The sequence below is a fragment of the Nomascus leucogenys genome, chromosome 10 (genome assembly GCF_006542625.1).
Source record: "Nomascus leucogenys isolate Asia chromosome 10, Asia_NLE_v1, whole genome shotgun sequence".
NCBI classification, from domain to species: domain Eukaryota; kingdom Metazoa; phylum Chordata; class Mammalia; order Primates; family Hylobatidae; genus Nomascus; species Nomascus leucogenys.
The window spans coordinates 41,595,790-41,617,279 of NC_044390.1; the positions used below are offsets into that span (position 1 = coordinate 41,595,790).

Consider the following 21,490-nt stretch of genomic DNA (forward strand, 5'->3'; position numbering starts at 1 on the left):
ATGCGGCCTCATCCCTGGAGCCCTGTCTCCCCTGCTCCTGACTCGCTGGCTGGGAGCAGCTCTGAGGATGGGGTTCTCCTCTCTCCTGCCCCGCCATTCACTGGGCAGCCCCCTCAGACCCTGGGCACTGCTCTTAGCTCCTCTGCCACCCTCAAGAAAACACAGGAGCTGCCTGCTGCTATGAGGACCTCATTGTTCTCCAGAGCACCCTCTCACCCTGACCCCTTCCCAGAGCCCAATCCATAGTGTGTGAGTGGATGGGGATGGAGGTGAGATCGAGAGCTGGGCTTTAGTGTGCACACCCTTAGGGAGGCTAGATGTTTATTCTGCCCCCAAGCCCCATCGGGCCCCAGCTCGCCACTCCAAGTCCCTCCTGGTGTGAGCGAGGAAGTGCCAGCTATACCCTCCTCCCCCGGAGGACCTAGCTCTCAGCACAGGCCACCTGGCCACCAGTTCCACAGCCCTGTGAGTGTTCACTGGTCTTTCTTTCAGCTGGTCGGTCCTCTCTCTGCTCCTCCCCTCCCTTTTGCTCCTTCAGCTCCACGCTGCCCTCCTGCTGCCACTGGCCCCAGAGCCCACACAGCCTCCTCAGCAGCTCATGAAAGTCGGCTTGGAACCCAGAGGAGGAGAAGTAGTAGACAAAGGGGTCGACGCAGGAGTTCAGGGTGCTGAGAAGCGTCACGTAGATCCTCCACGCCGGGCTTTCACCGCAGATATAGCCCACGACATGGGACACGTTATAGGGCCCAAAGCAGACAAGGAAGTTGAGCAGCGTGGCCACCACCAACCCCGCCACCCTCCTCTGCCGGCGGTGGCTGCCCCCTCTGCCGAGGATCCACACCAGGCGGCTGTAGCAGTAGCTCGTGATGATCAGGGGGACCGCAAAGAGGACCACAGAAATCTCCAGCCGCACGGGCAGGAGGATGGCTAGCTGGTCCTTCTGGAACTCCAGGTAGCAGGTCCCATTGGTGCCCTGGCTGTGGGAGATGTCCCCTGAGAATTCTGTGACATAGACCACGCTGCAGTGAGCAGAAGCCAACAGCCAGCAGGCCACACTCACCAGACCTGCCTGTCCCAGCCTCGGCCGGGTCTTGTACCATAGTGGGTGGGCCACACTCAGGAAGCGCTCAATGCTCACAGCTGCCAGGAAGAGGGCAGTGAGATAGAAGGTGGTGAAGAAGATGAATCGGGAGAACGGGCAGAGGATGAAGGGCAGGGGCCAGTACAAACCATTGGCTGCCTCCACCATGCGGAAAGGCAGGAACAGCAGCAGGAGCAGGTCTGAGGCGGTCAGGTTGAGCAGGAGCACGTCCACGGCCACCGGGCGGCGCCGCAGCTTGCCCACAAAGACCACCAGGGCCAGCAGGTTGAGGGGGAGCCCCACCAGGAACGTAAGAAGGTACACCGAGAAGACAAACCAGTGATTGCCGGAGAAGTAGGAGTGGTCGGGGCCTGCACTCATAGTGGTGGCCACTGGTGAGAAAGAGTAACATGGAGTTGGTAGTGGGGGGCCTAACAGCCTCTGGCCAGGAGCATCTCCCTCAGAAGGGCACGAGGTCACTACGCCCACCCCTCTTGCCTCCGGGTGCCTTCCAGGGGGGTCAGCCTGCCTGTCTTCCTGAGCATGCCCTGTCCCCTGTCCCTTCCCCAGCAGAGAAGCACCAAGGTGCTCCTCCACCCAGCCCCTCGGGCCCAGGCTCACCTGCTTCTTTGAGACCCCAAACGCTCTGCCGCACAGCACCTTGCTGTCTCTCCAGACCTAGTGCGGTTGGCTATTTATCCGACAGAACTGATAAAGACCTGGCCGTGCCCATGACGTCACTCACTGTTGAGCAATGGCACAAAGATGCCTTGAGCCCCGTTGCCAGGGCTGGTCAGCATGCAAAAAGGGGAACAAATTCCACGACTGCATGCCTCCCTCTTTGTGCAGGCTCAGCTGGGATGCTCCAAGCAGGCCCCAGCAGACATCTTCTTCCCCTCCCCTCTCCTCCACTTGAATTTTGTCTGCTTCTCTAGAATGGCACTTATCCAGTTTGCCTTGTAAGGGCACAAAGCGTGAGGCAGTGACAGAGACTGGACTCCATGAGGTCTGTTCCTTCCTGACTTTGTGATTTGGGGGAAGTCTCTGCTTCCTCCCCTACAGAACAGGGATTGTCATAGTACCTGTACCATATTTCAAAGCATGAACACACGCAGATTAAAACATATATACAGGTAGATTAAAATGTTAATAATATAGGTCAATTGCTTTTTGAAAATATTTATTTTAGATTCGGGAGCACGTGTGCAGGTTTATTACATGGGTATATTGCATAATACTGAGGTTTGGGCTTCTATTGAACCCCTTACCAAAATTGTGAACATAGTACCCAACAGGTAGTTTTCCCACCCTTGTCCTCCGCCCTCCCTCCCCCGCTTTGTAGTCCCCATTGTCTTTGGTTTCCATCTTTAATGTTTGTGTGTACCCATTGTTTACCTCCCACTTAAAAGTGAGAACATACGGCATTTGATTTTCTGTTTCTGTGTTAATTCACTTAGGATCATTCACTTAGGCCTCCAGCTGCATTTATGTTGCAGCAAAGGACATGATTTCGTTCTTTTTTATAGCTGCATAGTATTTCATGATGTATATGTACCACTTTTTCTTTATCTAGTCCACCATTGATGGGCACCTAGGTTGATTCCATCACTTTGCCATTGTGAATAGTGCTGTGACAAACATATGCAAGCAGGTGTCTTTTTGGTAGAATGATTTCATTTTATGAAAAATGACATTGATAATTTGGTAGGAATTGGGTGGAATCTGTAGATTGCTTTGAGCAGTATGGACATTTTAATGATATTGAATCTTCTAATCCATGAACATGGAATGTTTTTCATTTATTTGTGTTTTTTAGTTCTACTTGTAGAGATCTTTCACTTTCACTTCCTTGATTAGATGTATTCCTAGTTATTTTCTTTTTGTGTGTGGCTATTGTAATTGGGATTGTGTTCTTTTTTTGGCTCTCAGCTTGACAATTGTTGGCATATAGTAATGCTACTGATTTTTATACACTGATTTTGTATCCTGAAACTGCCAGTCATTTATCAGGTCCAGGAGTATTTTGGAGGAATCTGTAGGGTTTTCTAGGTATAGAATCATATCATCAGTTAACAGAGATAATTTGACTTCCCCTTCCTATTTGGATGCCTTTTATTCCTTTCTCTTGCCTGATTGCTCTGGCTAGGACTTCCACTACTATGTTGAATAGGAGTAGTGGGAGTAGACATCTGTGTCTTGTTCTATTTCTTAGGGGGAATGCTTCCAGCGTTTGCCCATTCAGTATGATGTTGGCTGTGAGTTTGTCCTGGATGGCTCTTATTATTTTGAGGTATGTTCCTTCGATGCCTAGTTTTTTGACGGTTTTTATCATGAAGCGATGTTGGATTTTATTATATGATTTTTCTGCATCTATTGAGATGATCATATAATTTTTGTTTTTAATTTTATGTGGTGAGTCACATTTATTGATTTGCATATATTGAGCCATCTTTGCATCCCAGGAATAAAGCTCACTTGGTCATGCTGAATTATGATTTTGTCATGCTGCTGGATTTGCTTTGCTAGTATTTTATTGAGGATTTTTGGGTCTATGTTCATCGGGCTATTGGCCTACAGTTTTCTTTTTTCACTGTGTCCTGCCAGATTCCGATATCAGAATCAGACTGTTCTTGTAGAATGAGTAGGGAGGAATCTCTCCTCCTCAATTTTTTGGTAAAGTTTCAGTAGGATTGGTACCATCTCTTCTTTGCAGGTCTGGTAGAATTTGGCTGTGAATCTGTCTGGTCAAGGGCTTTTTAAAGGAGGTAGATATTTTATTACTGATTCAATTTTGTAACTCATTATTGGTCTGCTCAGGGTTTCAATTTCTTTCTGGTTCAGTCTTGGTTGTATGCTTCCAGGAATTTATTTATTTCCTCTAGATTTTCTGGTTCATGTGAATATAGATGTTCATCGCAGCCTCTGAGGATCTTTTGTATTTCTGTGGAATTCGTTGTAATGTTGCCTGTGTTATTTCTGATTGTGCTTTTTTGGAGGGTTTTTTTTTCCTTTGTTAATCTAGCTTGCAGCCTATAAATCTTGTTTATTCTTTCAAAAAACCAATTTTTCATTTCATTGATCCTTTAAATGGCTTATTGGTCACAATTTCATTTGGCTCTACTCTGATTTTAGTTATTTCTTTTCTTCTGCTAGCTTTGGATTTAGTTTGCTCTTGTTTTTCTAGTTCCTTTAGGTGTAATGCTAGGTTATTAATTTGGGATCTTTCTAACTTCTTGATGTAGGCATTTAGTGATACAAAGTTTTCTCTTAAAACTGCTTTTGCTGTATCCCAGAGGTTTTGGTATGTTGTGCCTCTATTTTCAGTTGTTTCAAAGAAGTTTTTGACTTCTGCCTTAATTTTTTGACTTCTTCCTTAATGACTTACCCCAAAGTCATTCAGGAAATAGTTGTTTAGTTTCCATGTATTTGTGTGATTTTGAGAATTCCTTTTGGTATTGATTTCTATTTTTATTCCACTGTGGTCTGAGAAGAAGGTTGGTATAATTTTCATTTCTTTAAATTTATGGAGATTTGCTTTATGACTAAGCATTGGGTCAATCTTAGAGTATGTTCTTTGTGCAGATGAGAAGAACGTATATTTTGTGATTGTTGGGTGGAGTATTCTGTAGCTGTCTATTAGGTCCATTTGAACGTGTGTCCAATTTAAGTCCAGAATTTCTTTGTTAGTTTTCTGCCTCAATGATCTATCTAATGCTGTCAATGGGCTGTTGAAGAACCCCACTATTATTGTGTGGCTGTCCATTTCTTTTCTTAGGTATCGTAGTAGTGGTTTTATAAATCTAGGTACTCCAGCGTTGGGTGCTTATATATATAGGATGTTAAATCTTCTTGTTTAATTGAACCCTTTATCATTAGGAAGTGCCCTTATTTGTGCTTTTTTACTGTTGTTGGTTTAAAGTCTGTTTTATCTCATACAACAATAGCAACCATTTGTTTTCCATTTGCATGAGAGATCTTTCTCCATCCCTTTGAGGGTTTGGGTGTCATTATATGTGAGATGGGTCTTTTTAAGATAGCAGAAGTTTGGGTCTCATATTTTTATCCAATTTTCCACACTATGTCTTTTAAGTGGAGTGTTTAGGCCATTTACATTCGAGGTTAATATGTGAGGTTTTGCCCCTATTGTCATTTATCATAGTGTTGTTAGTTACTTTGTAGTCTTGGTTGTGTAGTTGCTTTTTAGGGTCTGTGGGCTTTGTACTTACGTGTGCTTTTGTGGTAGCAAGTATCGTTCTCTTGTTTTCACGTTTAGAGCTTCTTTGAGCATTTCTTGTTGGACCAGTCTGGTGGTGATGAATTCTCTTAACATTTGATTGTCTAGGAAAGATTTTATTTCTCCTTTGTGACGCTTAGTTTGGTAGGATATGACATTTTTGGCTGGCATTTTTTCTTTAAGAAGCCTAGAAGGCTTGGTGTGGTGGCTCACGCCTGTAATCCCAGCACTTTGGGAGACCGAGGTGGGTGGATCACAAGGTCAGGAGTTTGAGACCAGCCTGGCCAATATGGTGAAACCCCGTCTCTACTAGAAATACAAAAAAATTAGCCAGGCGTGGTGGTGCATGCCTATAATCCCAGCTACTTGGGAGGCTGAGGCAGGAGAATTGCTTGAACCTGGGAGGCAGAGGTTGCAGTGAGCCGAGATTGCACCACTGCACTCCAGCCTGGGCAACAGAGCAAGACTCCATCAAAAAAAAGAAGACTAAAAATAGGCACCCAATCTCTTCTAAATTGTAAGACTTCTGCTGAGAAGTCCACTGTTATTCTGAGTGGATTCCCTTTATAGGTAATTTGGTTCTTTTCTCTAGCTTCCTTAAAGATATTTTTCTTTCATGTAGTCTCATGACTATATGCCTTGGGGATGGTCATTTTGTATAGTACCTCTCAGGCATTCCCTGAATTTCTTATATCTGCATGTTGACCTCTTTAGCAAGATTAGGGACATTTTCCTGAATTGTACCTTAAAATGCATTTTCCAAGTTGCTTATTTTTTCTTCTTCTCTGTCAAGAATGCCAATGGGTCATAGTTTGGTCATTTCCCATAATACTATACTTCTCAAAGCCTTTGTTCATTTCTTAAAATTATTTTTCTTTATTTTTGTGTGACTAGGTTAATTCAAAAAACTCATTCTGCCTCTGAAATTCTTTCTTCTGCTTGGTCTAGTCTATTGTTGAGGTTTCCAACAGTATTTTGAAATTCCTGTAGTAAATTTTTCAATTCCAGAAGTTCTGTTTGATTCTTTTTGTGTTTTAGTTCTTTCTCTCTATATATAGTTTTTTTTCCCCCCTATATATCTATCTTTCACATCCTGGCTCATTTTTATGGCTTGTTAGTATTGGATTTCAACTTTCTCTTGGGTCTTGCTGAGTTTCCTTGCCACTCACATTCTGAATTCTAGATCTGTCATTTTCAGCATTTCAATTTGGTCAGGATACATTTCTAGGGAGGTAGTGAGATACTTTGGAGGTGACAAAACATTCTGGCTTTTTGTACTGCCAGAGTCCTGTGCTGATTCCTTCTCATCTGAGAGGGCTGATGCTTCTTTTTCAAAATTTGCTATCATTTGGGTGGGGCTTTTTAATTTTTTTATTCTTTTTTTCTATTGAAGGTATGACTGTGGTGTGTGTTGTATATGATCAACTGGCTTCATTTCTGGATGCTTTCGAAGGGCCAAGGCTCTGTACAAGTTCTTGGTTGCAGATAGGTTCATGTGGTGGCTTTCTTAGATGCCGCTTGTTGTAGCAATATATTTTTATTTAGTGGTGCAATTTAGGCTGAAGTCTAGTAGATGGCACTTAAGAAGAGCTGGCAGGTAGGCCAGGGCCCAGTGGTCACACCCTCCTTGACAGGAGTGGCAGGAAGAGATCGTGATGGGGTACTCTGAAGTGACACAGAAAGGGGTAAGGAGTGCACCAGCTCCTTGTCCTAAGCCAACAGAAGCATGATCCACTTCCCTACACCCCTGTTACATGGCACATGACCTTCTGGTTATAAAGTCTTTGTCCTTTGGTTCCCAGCCACAGTGCTGTTGTGGACTGTAGATCCACCTCTCTGCTGGCTACAATTAAGACAGGTGTCATGGCAGAGCCTCTACCCCAAGTACAGAGCGTGCAACTCCGTGAACTGTCCTACATTGCTGGGACCCTGCTGCTCCTGTAGGGAGGGAGGGTTGGGTGCCGCCCTTTGTGAAATCCCAAATAAGAGCCGTGTCAACTACTTTGAAGGAGGCCTGGCATGTGATGGTGAGTGTTCAGCACCTGTCAGCTGCCAGCATCCAGGTCACAGATGTGGGCATGTCTCTGGGGTGACAGTAATAATAATAATGGTGGTGGTGGTGGTGATGATAACAACTGCTTTTCGGTAGGCACATAATCCACAGATTCAGAGATACTCCACTTCTCAAGGCATCCCCTATTGTCATGAAATCCTTTGTGCCTCACAGAGGGGACGTGACTTGCTCCAGGTGATACAGCTTATAAAGTATCACCACCAGGGTTCAAACCTAAGTGCTCTCCAGCACAGAGGTAATTTATTTCTTCATTCAAATACTTAGGGAGCACAATGATGCCATTTCACATCCACTAGAATGGCTATAAGCAAAAGGCAGACAATAACAAGTGATGGCGAGGATGTGGAGAAACAGGGGCCTCTCATTGCTGCTGAGAATGTCAGATGGTGCGGCTGCTTTGCAAAGCAGGTGGCAGTTTCTTAAAAAGTTAAACATCAATTTAACATGTGATTCAATAATTCCACCATACGTATTTATTTAAAATAAGTGAAAACATTCGTCTACGCAAAGACTTGGTCCTCAATGTTCGTAGCAGCATTCATCATAAGAACCAAAAGTAATTCTCAGCAAACTAACACAGGAACAGAAAACCAAACACTGCGTGTTCTCACTCATAAGCAGGAGCTGAACAATGAGAACACATGGACACAGGGAGGAGAACATCGCACACCGCGGCCCGTCAGGGCATGGGCAGCAAGGGGAGGGATAGCATTAGGACAAATACCTAATGCATGTGGGGCTTAAAACCTAGATGACGGGTTGATGGGTGCAGCAAACCACCATGGCACATGTATACCTATGTAGCAAACCTGCATGTTCTGCACATGTATCTCAGAACTTAAAGTATAAAAAAGAAAAAAGAAGAAAAGAAAGAAAAAGAAAAATAACTAAAAGTGGAAACCTCACCTGGAGGCCCTTCTGCTAGTTAGTGGATAAAAAAAAGTGGCACGTCTATACACTGGAATTCTATTTGGCAATAAAAAGGAATGAGCTGCCTATACCTACTGCATCAGAGCTCCCCAATCCCGGGCTGCAGACCCGTGCAGGTCAGTGGTCTGTTAGGAACCCAGCCACACAGCAGGAGGTGAGCAGTGGGCAGACAAACCAGCATGACTGCCTGAGCTCCTGTCAGATCAGCGGCAGCATTAGATTCCCATAGGAGCGCGAACCCTATTGTGAACTGCACATGCGAGGGATCTAGGTTGCGTGCTCTTTATGGCAATCTAAATAATGCCTGATGATCTGAGGTGGAACAGTTTCATCCCAAAACCATCCCCCCACTCCCCTGAGGTCTATGGAAAAATAGTTTTCCACGAAACCAGTCCCTAGTGCCAAAAAGGTTGGGGACTGCTGTACTATATCATGGGTGAATGTTTAAAATATTACGCTAAGTGAAACAAGCCAGGTGGTCCCATAGAGGGCTAAGGAGAGCTGCAGGGGCAGGTCCATGGGGCCACCGTCCTGGCCTGCATGGCTCCTGTGTACAACTGGCTCACTGTCCTCAGATCTTGAGGCCCCAGAGAGGAGGGGCTCCTGGGATCACTCATGGGTTCCAGCCCTGCCTGGAGGATTACCGTTCGCCTGGTGGGATCACCCAGGAAATGGAGGCCCACAGAGGAATGCAGCAGTCAGGGAGCAGCGGAGCCTGGATGAGAAGCCGGGACCTGTGGCCCCCAGTCCTGTGCTTTCTCTCCACCATATCACCTCTTAAACTGAGGGGAGCACCCGCAGGGTCACAGGAGATAGGACTTCACACGTGGGTCCCAAAGGAAGAAAGCTTCTCGATTTCTGAGACTCTGTGGGGAGGAGGGGTGGAGAGAATTCAGAACAGGGCTGGGACCACAGCCTGAGTCTTCTCTGGGAATGAGAGTTTGACTCCTGAGCCCACTGCCCTCCCCATTTCCCTGGCAAGGCAGGAGCTTCCCCCATCCCACCCACAGTGGAAAGCTGGCAGGGCAGCAGGGAGGAGAAGGGTGTGGATGAGGTGAGGGTGTGGCCAGGGACAGGAAAAGGGGGTCCCCCAGGGAGAGCCCAAGGGTCAGCTGGGCCCCATCCATGTCACGGTTGAGCTTAGCAGTTCTCAGGGGCCACCTGGGCAGGGGTGGTCTGGGGGGTCTGGGGAACAGTCAGGTGAAGAGAGGAGCCACAGAGAGAGGGACCCACCTCCTGGTACTGCCAGATGTCCCTGAGGCTCAGCAGTCCCCTCAGCGGGCTGATGGAGGATGCCCGGGATGGGCAGTGAGCCGGAAGGGGAGTGGGAGAGTGAGCTGGAATGGCAGGGCTACTAGCCTGAGGTTCTAGCAGCTTGGGTGAGAAGCTGATGGGGCATCCTGGCTGGAGCTGAGGCGGCACTGGAGGAGGTGAGGGGCTGGGAAGATGCAGGAACACAGAAGGGCCAGGGAGGAATCAGGGTCCTGTCTGGGTAGGGGCTGGGTGTGTAGCCAGTGCCTCTCAAGGGCAGGGCTCTGGGGCTCAGCCACAACCCAGCGCCATTCACTCCCCAGTCCTCCTGCCTGTTCACACCTGTGCTGGGGCCAGGTCTTCTCCACCCTTGATGCACCCCTGGGCAGGCCCCGGGCCTCGCTGGCTCACCCCTGACAACACAGGGTGCCCCGTGACCGCAGCCATGAAACCATCTCCAAGTGGCAGTGGGTGTGTGGGGTAAGGTGTGATCACACCCAGGTTCGGTTCTGCACAGGCTGTGGGCTTGTTTTAGTTTTTGCAAGGAGGGGCCCCTCTGTTCTGCCTCTCCTTCCCCTCTAGCTCCACAACGGTGGTTTCCAACCTTCCCAGGGCTGGCAGAAGGATGGAGAGGAGGAAGGCAAGGGACAGAACCTCCGCTGGCTGGCACTGGAGGACCCAGGCAGTGGCCTCAACTCCAAGGACTCCTCCCGGGGTGTGTGGCTAGGGATATTGGGGGTCCCTCCCTGAGGCACAGGGGATGTGGCCCTGGCAGGCTGTGCAGCTTCCTTCTCTCAACCCTGGGAATCCAGCCAGCTGTTCAGCTCCCCGGTGGGGTCACTTGGGCCTCCCAGGAGGACCTAAGGAAGATTCCTAACCTCTCCGGACGCTCTCTCAGGTGTGCCCACGCCTGCCGGTGAGAAGCCAGCTCTGCTCTGTGAATCTGTCTCTGTCTCTCACTGTGCCCGTGTCTGTCTGTCTGTCTGTCTGTCTGTCTGTGTCTGTTTCCTGCCTCAGAATGACAACACAGCCTCTCCACATCTGTTTTCTCAGGCATGTGTGGGTCACCTGACCACTCTGCCCCTTCCGAGTTCCAGGTCCCCCATCATCAGCCTCTTGTGTGGCCTCCTGGCAGCTCCGGTCACCAGGCTTCAGGGGGGACAGCAAGGGGGTCTCAGCCTATCATCACCTCCCTCCAAAGATGCCATCTCCCTCCTTTTTGCGTGTGATTGCTTCACCCATGGGAGATTCACACCTACTTGCTCTGCCCGATGGAGAGGGTGCCAGCTGCTGCACCCCCCACAGTTTTCCCCCACCTCCTCTTTCTGCCTTTCTCCCGCCCCACCTAGATGGCACCAGGCGGCAGCCCCAGATGCATCTCCCGTTCTCTGACAGCCCCGTTCCCTTGGCTTCTGAGATGTATGGAAAATGCTCCAACATCCTCCTCACCCCCACTCCCACGATCACCCACACCCTGATGGCTTTTCATCTTCCCCACCCCTGGGATTTGCTTATACAGACTGGGCTTGGCTGGGAGATGGCTGGGGACAGCAAAGCCCATGAAGCTGCCTCTTATTCCCTCTTATAAACCTGGGGGAGGAGGGAGATTCCAGCTCTTCATGGCTCTCTTTCGACTGTGGGGTTTTCAGTTTTTCTGTTCTCTGCCTTGGGGTGGCGGTGCCCATTCTGAAGTTGCAGGATTCCATGGCACCTTTGTCCCCTTTCTGAGCCATGAACACCCATACTTGCATCAACTTCTTTGCAGCCACCAGGGCTGAGTGCCCTGGGGATGGACAGGTGAGCCATGGGAAAGAGAGACAGCTCATGGTTTCAACTCTCCACAGAGTCCCTCTCCTTCCACCTGAAATCCACTTCCCCACACACAGCCAGTCTTCATTCTCCCAGCACACTTAACCCCAGGGAGGAAGCAGATATTTAAAGACCCTGGTGTCGAACTCCCCGAAGTTCTGAGCCCAGCCATCTGCATGCAATAGATGTTCAACAAATGCTTCGGAAATACTGCTGACGGCATGCAAACAGGGGCTGGCGAGTCTCAGGTGGCCTTGCTTGGGGAGGAGGTCCTGATCAGCTATTTCTCATGGGCCACCACTCAGGGAACATGAAAACTTCCTGAAAGGCCACATTTTGATGAATAGAGCTCTGAGGAACATCTGTCTGACTTTGCAGAAACCTGAAGTCCATTGTGCTGACTAATTATCTTTTTTTTTTTTTCCCCAAGAAGGTTTTTTACTGGGAAAAGGTTGAACCCACACAAATAGTCAATATGCTTTGCATTTAGTTTTGTTTCTTATCATGGCCTGTTTACATTTGTCCTGCTCAGACAGCCTTATCTGACTTGGGACATTTGAATGGGCCAGGTGACCACAGGTGACACACAGCTGGAGAACAGCAGAGTGGCTTAGGGGCATGGGTGTCAGAGTCCACTGATGCCAGCTTCTGGTCCCACTTCAATCGCCCACCAGCTATGGGATCTCAGGTAGGAGATGTCACCTCTCTGGGCCACTCCCTCATCTGAAACTGGGGATAATGCTGGTACCTCTCACAGGGCTATTGAGAGATAGAAGGAGATGATGTGTCAGGCCAAGTCCTTTAGACAGGGCAGCTGTTATTTTCATCCCTGCAAGCCAGATCCTCTCCCAGCATCCAGGCATCCTGGTGTTTGGCCCTTTTCCTCCAGAGTCTGGTGTTTTCTCCTTCCATCCTCCAGTCCCACCCGGCTCAAGCACACCACCAGAACAAAACAGGAGAAGAAGGAAACACTGTTCTCTTTTGCTTGCTTCCACATTTATTTGGGTAATTTTTCTTCTGTCATTGTTCATAAATGTCTCTGATGATCCACATTTATTGAGCAATGGGAACTTTCTGGAAAAGGCACTGTGGGAGCAGAATGCGGCCTCATCCCTGGAGCCCTGTCTCCCCTGCTCCTGACTCACTGGCTGGGAGCAGCTCTAAGGATGGGGTTCTCCTCTCTCCTGCTCCTGCCATTCACTGGGCAGCCCCCTCAGACCCTGGGCACTGCTCTTAGCTCCTCTGTCACCCTCAAGAAAACACAGGAGCTGCCTGCTGCTATGAGGACCTCATTGTTCTCCAGAGCACCCTCTCACCCTGACCCCTTCCCAGAGCCCAATCCATAGTGTGTGAGTGGATGGGGATGGAGGTGAGATCGAGAGCTGGGCTTTAGTGTGCACACCCTTAGGGAGGCTAGATGTTTATTCTGCCCCCAAGCCCCGTCGGGCCCCAGCTCGCCACTCCAAGTCCCTCCTGGTGTGAGCGAGGAAGTGCCCTGAGGATGACATGCCAGCTATACCCTCCTCCCCCGGAGGACCTAGCTTTCAGCACAGGCCACCTGGCCACCAGTTCCACAGCCCTGTGAGTGTTCACTGATCTTTCTTTCAGCTGGTCGGTCCTTTCTCTGCTCCTCCCCTCCCTTCTGCTCCTTCAGCTCCACGCTGCCCTCCTGCTGCCACTGGCCCCAGAGCCCACACAGCCTCCTCAGCAGCTCATGAAAGTCGGCTTGGAACCCAGAGGAGGAGAAGTAGTAGACAAAGGGGTCGACACAGGAGTTCAGGGTGCTGAGAAGCGTCACGTAGATCCTCCACGCCGGGCTTTCACCGCAGATATAGCCCACGACATGGGACACGTTATAGGGCCCAAAGCAGACAAGGAAGTTGAGCAGCGTGGCCGCCACCAACCCCGCCACCCTCCTCTGCCGGCGGTGGCTGCCCCCTCTGCCGAGGATCCACACCAGGCGGCTGTAGCAGTAGCTGGTGATGATCAGGGGGACCGCAAAGAGGACCATAGCCATCTCCAGCCGCACGGGCAGGAGGATGGCTAGCTGGTCCTTCTGGAACTCCAGGTAGCAGGTCCCATTGGTGCCCTGGCTGTGGGAGATGTCCCCTGAGAATTCTATGACATAGACCACGCTGCAGTGAGCAGAGGCCAACAGCCAGCAGGCCACACTCACCAGACCTGCCTGTCCCAGCCTCGGCCGGGTCTTGTACCATAGTGGGTGGGCCACACTCAGGAAGCGCTCAATGCTCACAGCTGCCAGGAAGAGAGCGGTGAGATAGAAGGTGGTGAAGAAGATGAATCCGGAGAGCGGGCAGAGGATGAAGGGCAGGGGCCAGTGCAAGCCACTGGCTGCCTCCACCATGCGGAAAGGCAGGAACAGCAGCAGGAGCAGGTCTGAGGCGGTCAGGTTGAGCAGGAGCACGTCCACGGCCACCGGGCGGCGCCGCAGCTTGCCCACAAAGACCACCAGGGCCAGCAGGTTGAGGGGGAGCCCCACCAGGAATGTAAGAAGGTACACCGAGAAGACAAACCAGTGATTGCCGGAGAAGTAGGAGTGGTCGGGGCCTGCACTCATGGTGGTGGCCACTGGTGAGAGAGAGTAACATGGAGTTGGTAGTGGGGGGCCTAACGGCCTCTGGCCAGCAGCATCTCCCCCAAAAGAGTACGAGGTCACTACGCCCACCCGTCTTGTCTCTGGGTGCCTTCCAGGGGGGTCAGCCTGCCTGTCTTCCTGAGCATGCCCTGTCCCCTGTCCCTTCCCCAGCAGAGAAGCACCAAGGTGCTCCTCCACCCAGCCCCTCGGGCCCAGGCTCACCTGCTTCTTTGAGACCCCAAACGCTCTGCCGCACAGCACCTTGCTGTCTCTCCAGACCTAGTGCGGTTGGCTATTTATCCGGCAGAACTGATAAAGACCTGGCTGTGCCCATGACGTCACTCACTGTTGAACAGTGGCACAAAGATGCCTTGAGCCCCGTTGCCAGGGCTGGTCAGTATGCTAAAAGGGGAACAAATTCCACAACTGTGTGCCTCCCTCCTCATGCAGTCTCAGCTGGGATGCTCTAAACAGGCCCCAGCCGACGTCTTCCCCTCCCCTCTTCTTCACTTGAATTTTGTCTGCTTCTCTAGAATGGCACTTATCCAATTTGCCTTGTAAGGGCAGGAAGTGTGATGCAATGACAGAGAGCGAGCTCCATGAGGTCTGTTTCTTCCTGACTTTGTGATTTGGGGGGAAATGATTTAAATTCTCCATGTCTCTGCTTTCTCCCCTACAGAACAGAGCTCGTCATAGTACCCATCTCATAGATCACCGCATTAACACATGCAAATTAAAACAATATGTAGGTAGATTAAAAGATTACTAATACATGTTGAGTGGTTTGATGGAAGCCTGGCGTGTGGTTGTGAGTGGGCAGTGGATGCCAGTTGCTATTTTCCCTGTCACTGGTGCAGGATTATCTCTGGGGTGACAATATAATAATAATAATAATAGTGGTGGTAGTGATGACGACAGCAGCTGCCTTTTCGTGGGCACATAATCCGTAGCAGACACTGCTTCTAGGGCGACGCTTTTATGTCATAAAATCCTTGTCCCTCACCGTAGGGAAGTGACTTGCTCCAGGTGATACAGCTTGTGAAATGTCACCAGCGGGGTTCAAACCCAAGTGCTGTCCAGTTTCACTGGTGATCTATTAGTTCATTCAGACAGTCACGGGGCACAATAAGATATGATTTCACATCCACTGGAATGGCCACAAGCAAAAAGTCAGGCAATGCCTATGGTCGGCGAGAATGTAGAGAAATAGGGGCCTCATTCACTGCTGGTGAGAATAATGGGAGGTGGTGTCCCCGCTTTGGAAAGCAGGTGGCAGTTGCTTAAAAAGTTAAACATAAATTCACCATGCGATCCAACAATTCCACCGTAGGTATTTACTTAAGAGAAGAGGAAACTCAGGTCTACTTAAAGACTCAGTCCTAAATGTTCACAGCAGTGTTGGTCATAGTCACCAGCAGTGGAAATGTCACCTGGCAACCCATCAGCTGGTGAGTGAATAAAAAAGTGGCACATCCATATACTGGAATTCTATTTGGCAAAGAAAAGGAATGAGCTACCCATACACACTACAGCCTTATGCTGAGTGAAACAAGCCAGACATAAAAGACCATATATTGTCAGATTTCATTTATATGATATGTCCAGAATAGGCAAAGTTATAGAGTCACAAAGTAGACTCGTGGTTGTCTGGGGGATGGAGGTAGAAATGAAGATTAAGTTGGTTGTTTTTTTTTTTGAGACAGGGTCTTGTTGTCGCCCAGGCTGGAGTGCAATGGTGCAATCTTGGCTCACTGCAAACTCTGCCTCCCAGGTTCAAGAGATTCTCATGCCTCAGCCTCCCAAGTAGGTAGGATTACAGGTGCCCACCACCATGCCCGGCTAATTTTTGTATTTTTAGTAGAGATGAGGCTTCGCCATGTTGGCCAGGCTGGTCTCAAACCACTGACCTCAGGTGATCCGCCCACCCCAGCCTCCCAAAGTACTGAGATTATAGGCATGAGCCACCCCGCCTGGCCCAATATTAAGTTTAAATGAACATGAAGGATTTTACAAGGGTCATGAAAATGTTCTAAAACTAGCTGATGGTAATGGACTCACATCTCAGTAAATTTACTAAAAATCATTGAATTGTACACTTAACATTGGTGAATTTGATGATATGTACATAATATCTCAATTAAGCTGTTAAAAGTGCAGCAGTAGGCTGGGTACGGCAGCTCAGGTCCATAATTTTAGCACTTTGGCAGGCTGAGGTGGGAGGATTGCTTGAGCACAGGTTGTTTGAGACTAGCCTGGGCAACATAAGGAGACCCTATGTCCACAGGGGCAAAAAAAAAAAAAAAAACAAGAAAGAAAGAAAAAAGAAATTAGCTGGGTTTAGTGGCATGTGCCTCTGGTCCCAGCTATTTGGGAAGCTGAAATGGAAGAATCACTTGAGCCCAGGAATTCAAGACTGCAGTGAGCCATGACTGTGTCACTGCACTCCAGCCTGAGCAACAGAGTGAGACCGTGTCTAAAAATAAAAAAAAAAAAACGCAGTTGTGAACGAAAAGTTTTTGCTGTCATGCTGTTTACATTACATTTGGTGGTGAGGGCTTGGGGGATGGAGTAGGGGAAGGATCACGAAGACATGGATACTGAAGAGGCAAACAGCCGCTGGAGGGAACACTGGGGCAGGGGAGTCACGGGTGCACAGGCTTGGCCTGCTGGGGAAGCTGATAGGAGGTTTGGGTCTCACAAGAGTGAAAGGCGCCTGGGGTGGATCACACTGAGTCTCCTGGGCCCCAGGGAGGCATTGGATTTGCCCTAAGTAGGGGGAGGCAGGAGGAACTGGGAGAAGCAGCCCAGTATCCAGCAGGGGCTGTGGAGCAGGAGCCAAAGAGAGTGGGCCCTGGCACCCCGCGGTACGGGAGGAGGCACTGGGGCTCCCTGGGATGGAGTTTGGGTTTTTACTGAAATTCCCTGGTGTTGTCACTGCACAAGGGCCAGGCTTGTTTCTGGCTTCCAAAAGAAGTTACTTAATTTCTCTGGCCTGTTTCCATATTGATAAAACAGATACAGAACTTTCTTTGGAAGGCTAGTAGAGACATTCATTCATTCATTGAGCAAATATTTACTGAGCACCTACTGTGTGCCACTCTCTCTTCTGGGCGCTGGGGATATATCATCAATTACAAGAAAAATCCTTGCATGCATAGACATTTCAGCCTGAACAGAGCTCATTTGTAGAAATTGGTGTGTGCACCCCAGCTGGTGGCTGCCATTTGTTGTGCTCCAATACATCATCATGTGCATGGCATTGCTGTCATTTAGAGCAGGTGCCCAGGTGTCTGTCTCCTTCACAGCCACAGCCACTCCCCTCTGCCCTCCCTCTCATGGATTTGGGATGCTATCCTTTGCAAAATGGACCACAAATACAGGGTTAACCCGCACACCCCCAGGTTTCCCAAATGTCCCCTGGCTCTTGGGGGTTCTGCTTGGAAGGATCACATCCTGCTTTTACCCCTTCCTTGATGTAGGGCCTCAGGCAAGTTTCTTCATCCCGTTAGCTACCTGGTGCAGCATCTTTGTGCAAATTAGGTGCTCCCTTTCCAGAGGAGCCCACCCCGCACCAAGTGCTGCCTAAGGAGTGGCTGGTGTATTTCTTCAAATTAGAACACAATACTCCTTCCCTTGATGCAAGCACGGCAGGCATGTGGCTTGCTGAGCAAAGCACAGGCTAGAATTTAGTCAGTGTTTGCTCCTCTGCCCAGTACCTTCATGTAGTGAACACCCACTCATCTGTACAGCAGTGGCAAGGCTAAATAAACCACAGGGTTGTGTGAAGCTGAAGTGAGACAACACTCACTGTAGACACTCAGCATGACACCCATCACGTATTACAGACTATATAGTTGACCTTTGAATAGCACAGGTTTGAACTGTGCAGGTCCACTTACTTGTGGATTTTTTTCAATAAATATATTGGAAACATTTTCAGAGATTTGTAACAATTTGAAAAAATTTACAGAGGAACCACAAGCCTAGAAATATATTTTAAAAATTAAGCAAAAGTTAAGTATGCCACAAATACAAAAAAATATATGTAGGCACTGGTCTATTTACTGCCACAAAATGGACACAAAGCTTTTTTTTTTTTTTTTTTTTTTTTTTTGAGACAGGATCTGGCTCTATTGCCCAGGCTGGAGTGCAATGACATGATCTTGGCTCACTGCAACCTCCACCTCCCAGGCTCAAACCATCTTTCCACCTCAGCCTCCTCAGTAGCTGGGACTACAGGCACACGCCATCATGCCCAGCTAATTTTTTTGTATTTTTGGTAAAGACAGGGTTTCACCATGTTGCCCAGGCTGGGCAAATCTCTTATAGAAAGTTAAAACTAGCAGGGTACTGTGGTTCACGCCTGTAATCCCAGCACTTTGGGAGGCCAAAGCGGGTGAGTCAACTGAGGTCAGGGGTTTGAGACAAGCCTGGCCAACATGGCGAAACCCCATCTCTACTTAAAATACAAAAAATTAGCCAGGTGTGGTGGTGGGTGCCTGTAATCCCAGATACTTGGGAGGCTGAGGCAGGAGAATTGCTTGAACCCGGGAGGCGGAGGTTGCAGTGAGCCAAGATCACACCATTGCACTCCAGCCTGGGAGACAGAGCAAGACTCTGTCTAAAAACAGAGTCTTTTGTTTTGTTTTAAACAAAAAAGTTAAAATTTATCAAAAATATACGCACGCAAACACAAACTCTATTTGATGCCATTTGAAGTCAAGAGAAATGCAAGCAAACATAAAGATGTGCAGTATTAAAGTCATAAGTGCATATTTACTGTAGATATACTGTACTCTGTAATAATTTCGTAGCCACCTCCTGTGCTTTCTCTGTGAGCTCAACTGTTGAGTATCGGCTTCAAACACCACGTGAAGCTAATCATCTCCTGGTGAGCAGTTCTCGCCAGTACATTGTGTGTAGAAGTAAAAAGTGATCTTTCGTAGTCATTGCATATGTTTCACCATGTTTACTGCGATACCGTAAACTTTGAATAACCCCCTGGGCCCCATATGCGGGGCCATTAGTGATGCCAGAGCTGCTTCCAAGAAGCAAAGAAAAGTCATGACATTACAAAAAAGGGTTGAACCGCTTGATCTCTACCACAGATTGAGATCTGCAGCTGTGGTTACTGCCGCTTCAGACAGACAATTTCTCTTATAAACAGACAACATAAACTTATGGTATTGATAAATACAGCACAGTGCTGTGAAGGTATTTTCTCTTTCTAATAATGTTTTCAGTAACATGTACTTTTCTCTAGCTGACTTTATTGTAAGAATCCAGCACATAATACATATAACATACAAAATATGTCTTTTTTCTTTTTTTTCCAGAGACAGGATCTTGCTCTGTCACCCAGGCTGGAGTGCAGTGGTGCAATCATGGCATTGCAGCCTCGATCCTGGGCTCAAGCGATCCTCCCACCTCAGACTCCTCAGTAGCTGGGACTACAGGCACACACCACCACGCCCAGCTAATTATTTTTATTTTTTATTATTTGTAGAGGTGGGGTCTCACTATGTTGCCCAGGCTGGTCCTGAACTCCTGGCTTCAAGCAGTCTTCCCGCCTCGGCCTCCTAAAGTGCTGGGATTACAGGCATAAGCCACTGTGCCTGGCTTCAAATATGTCTTACTCAATTGTTTATATACTGGGTAAAGCTTTTGGTCAACAGTAGGCTATTAGTAGTTGAACTTTGGGGGAGTCAAAGTCATGCACAGATTTTCCACTGCGTGGGGGTTCGGCACCCCATCCCCACGTTGTTCAAGAGTCAACTGCGTGGCCTTTGCCCATCACTGCGGGACCTTGCATTTTCCCTCCCCGGCTGAAGCATCTTTTCCTGCCAGCCTCCGTTCCAAGCTCCAAGGCTGCCCCCTTGCGAGTTTCACATGGTATAACAGCGTCATTATCCTGCCTCCTGCCTCCTCTCCTACTCGGAAATCAAATGTTCTCTCCCGGGAACTGATTTCAGAGTAGCGTGTCCTCAAGTGCATCACCGGAGTGGCAGTTCCTGTGGGTCAGAAACAGACTGCCTCCTCCTTCCTCTAAGTACAAGGCCTCTGCTCGCGGCCCACTGAAGACAGGCAGGTGAGGACGTGCAGAGGGGAGAGAAAGACAGGCGAGGAAGGGGGCCGACCTTGCAGTGGCAAACTTACCTCCCCCTGCCACCTTGCTCTGGCTCCGTGCTCCTCTCTTGACTGGGGTGCTGCCCTCGGTAGGCACCACTCTCCGCTTGAGTGGCTCCAGGGAGGCCTCCGGGCCAGGCTGCCCTGCAGTTCCTCCGAAGCAGCCCCCCGCAGGGGCCTGGAGAAGCAGCCGGGCCCTCCTGCCCCATGCTCCTTCCCCCGAGCGGTGGCGTTACTTCTGGGACTTGCCCCCTTGCGTTCTTGCCGCACACGCTGTCTTCAGGCCAGGACCCCTTCCCAAGTAACCGGTCACCAGCGGATTAAGCACCACACTCCAGGCACCCGTGATGAGCCCCAGCTTCCGCCAGGAGCCTCCCAGATTGGGGTACAGGAAGCTGGCCACGTTGGAGGCGTTGTAGGGTCCTACGCAGAGCAGTAGCGTAAGGAGGGCCCCGCCGGCCACCCAGGCGGCCCTCAGCTTCCGCCTATGCGTCAGGCCAGAGTGGGCCAGTGCCCGGAGGCAGCCCACGTAGCAGAAGGCTGTGATGGCCAAGGGCAGAAAAAAGAGCAGGAGAGAGAGGCTGAAGCGGGCCGGGCCGGCAGAGGCCGGGTCCCAGGCCTCCAGGCAGACCGGAGAGCCGTTGACCGGTGTGTTGATGCCCAGGGAGGTGTTGCTGGGGTCCAGCCAGCCTCCCGGAGCCTCCAACCCAAAGACCAGACCCAGGTGACACAGGACGAGGGCCCAGATGGCCGCGCACACCCCCCAGGAATAGCACGGCCTCCGGAAGGCTTGGTAGCCCAAGGGGAAGGCTGCTCCCAGGTAGCGGCCTGCACTCAGGGCGGCCAGGAAGCCCCCGCCGGCATAGAGTGGAGAGAAGTGGGCCACTGCGAAGACGGGGCACAGCGAGGCCGGCAGAGGCCAGGCCCCCGAGGCCAGCGCCTCCACCGCCTTCAGGGGCAGGGAGACTGTCAGCAGCAGGTCGGAGCAGCCCAGGTTCAGGGCGTAGACCAGGCTAGGGGTGAGACGGAGCCGGGCGTGGGCCGTCGCGCCTCGGATGGCCAAGACGTTGAGCGGGAAGCCCAGCGCAAAGGCGGCCACATAGAGGCCGAAGGAGAGCTGCAGAGGCAGGTCCATGGGGCCGCCGTCCTGGCCTGCACGGCTCCTGTGTGCAACTGGCTCCCTGTCCTCAGGTCTTGGGGCCCCGGAGAGGAGGGGCTCCTGGGATCACTCGCGGGTTCCAGCCCTGTGTGGAGGATTACAATTCGCCTGGTGGGATCACGGAGGAAACGGAGGTCCACAGAGAAAGGCAGCAGTCAGGGAGCAGCGGAGCCTGGATGAGAAGCCAGGACCTGTGGCCCCCAGTCCTGTGCTTTCTCTCCACCATATCA

The 21,490-nt window shown here is 49.9% G+C and overlaps 3 protein-coding genes across 3 annotated transcripts; all 3 read right to left on the reverse strand.

Annotated features, from left to right (window-relative positions):
* Positions 1 to 421: 421 nt before the first annotated feature.
* Positions 422 to 1,462, reverse strand: LOC100600677 (free fatty acid receptor 3-like). The gene has a single exon (XM_003280024.2). It carries the CDS (start codon positions 1,460 to 1,462, stop codon positions 422 to 424), a length of 1,041 nt encoding a protein of 346 aa, XP_003280072.1.
* Positions 1,463 to 12,358: 10,896 nt separating this feature from the next.
* LOC100600134 (free fatty acid receptor 3) lies at positions 12,359 to 14,439 on the reverse strand. The gene is made up of 2 exons (XM_003280022.2): positions 14,198 to 14,439; positions 12,359 to 13,968 (listed from the first exon to the last, which is right to left on the reverse strand). The coding sequence occupies exon 2, from the start codon at positions 13,955 to 13,957 to the stop codon at positions 12,917 to 12,919; it is 1,041 nt and encodes a 346-aa protein (XP_003280070.1). The 5' UTR covers positions 13,958 to 13,968; positions 14,198 to 14,439; the 3' UTR covers positions 12,359 to 12,916.
* A 4,492-nt stretch (positions 14,440 to 18,931) lies between these two features.
* On the reverse strand, positions 18,932 to 21,490 carry FFAR1 (free fatty acid receptor 1). Its single transcript, XM_003280091.3, has one exon. The coding sequence runs from the start codon at positions 21,234 to 21,236 to the stop codon at positions 20,334 to 20,336; it is 903 nt and encodes a 300-aa protein (XP_003280139.2). The 5' UTR covers positions 21,237 to 21,490; the 3' UTR covers positions 18,932 to 20,333.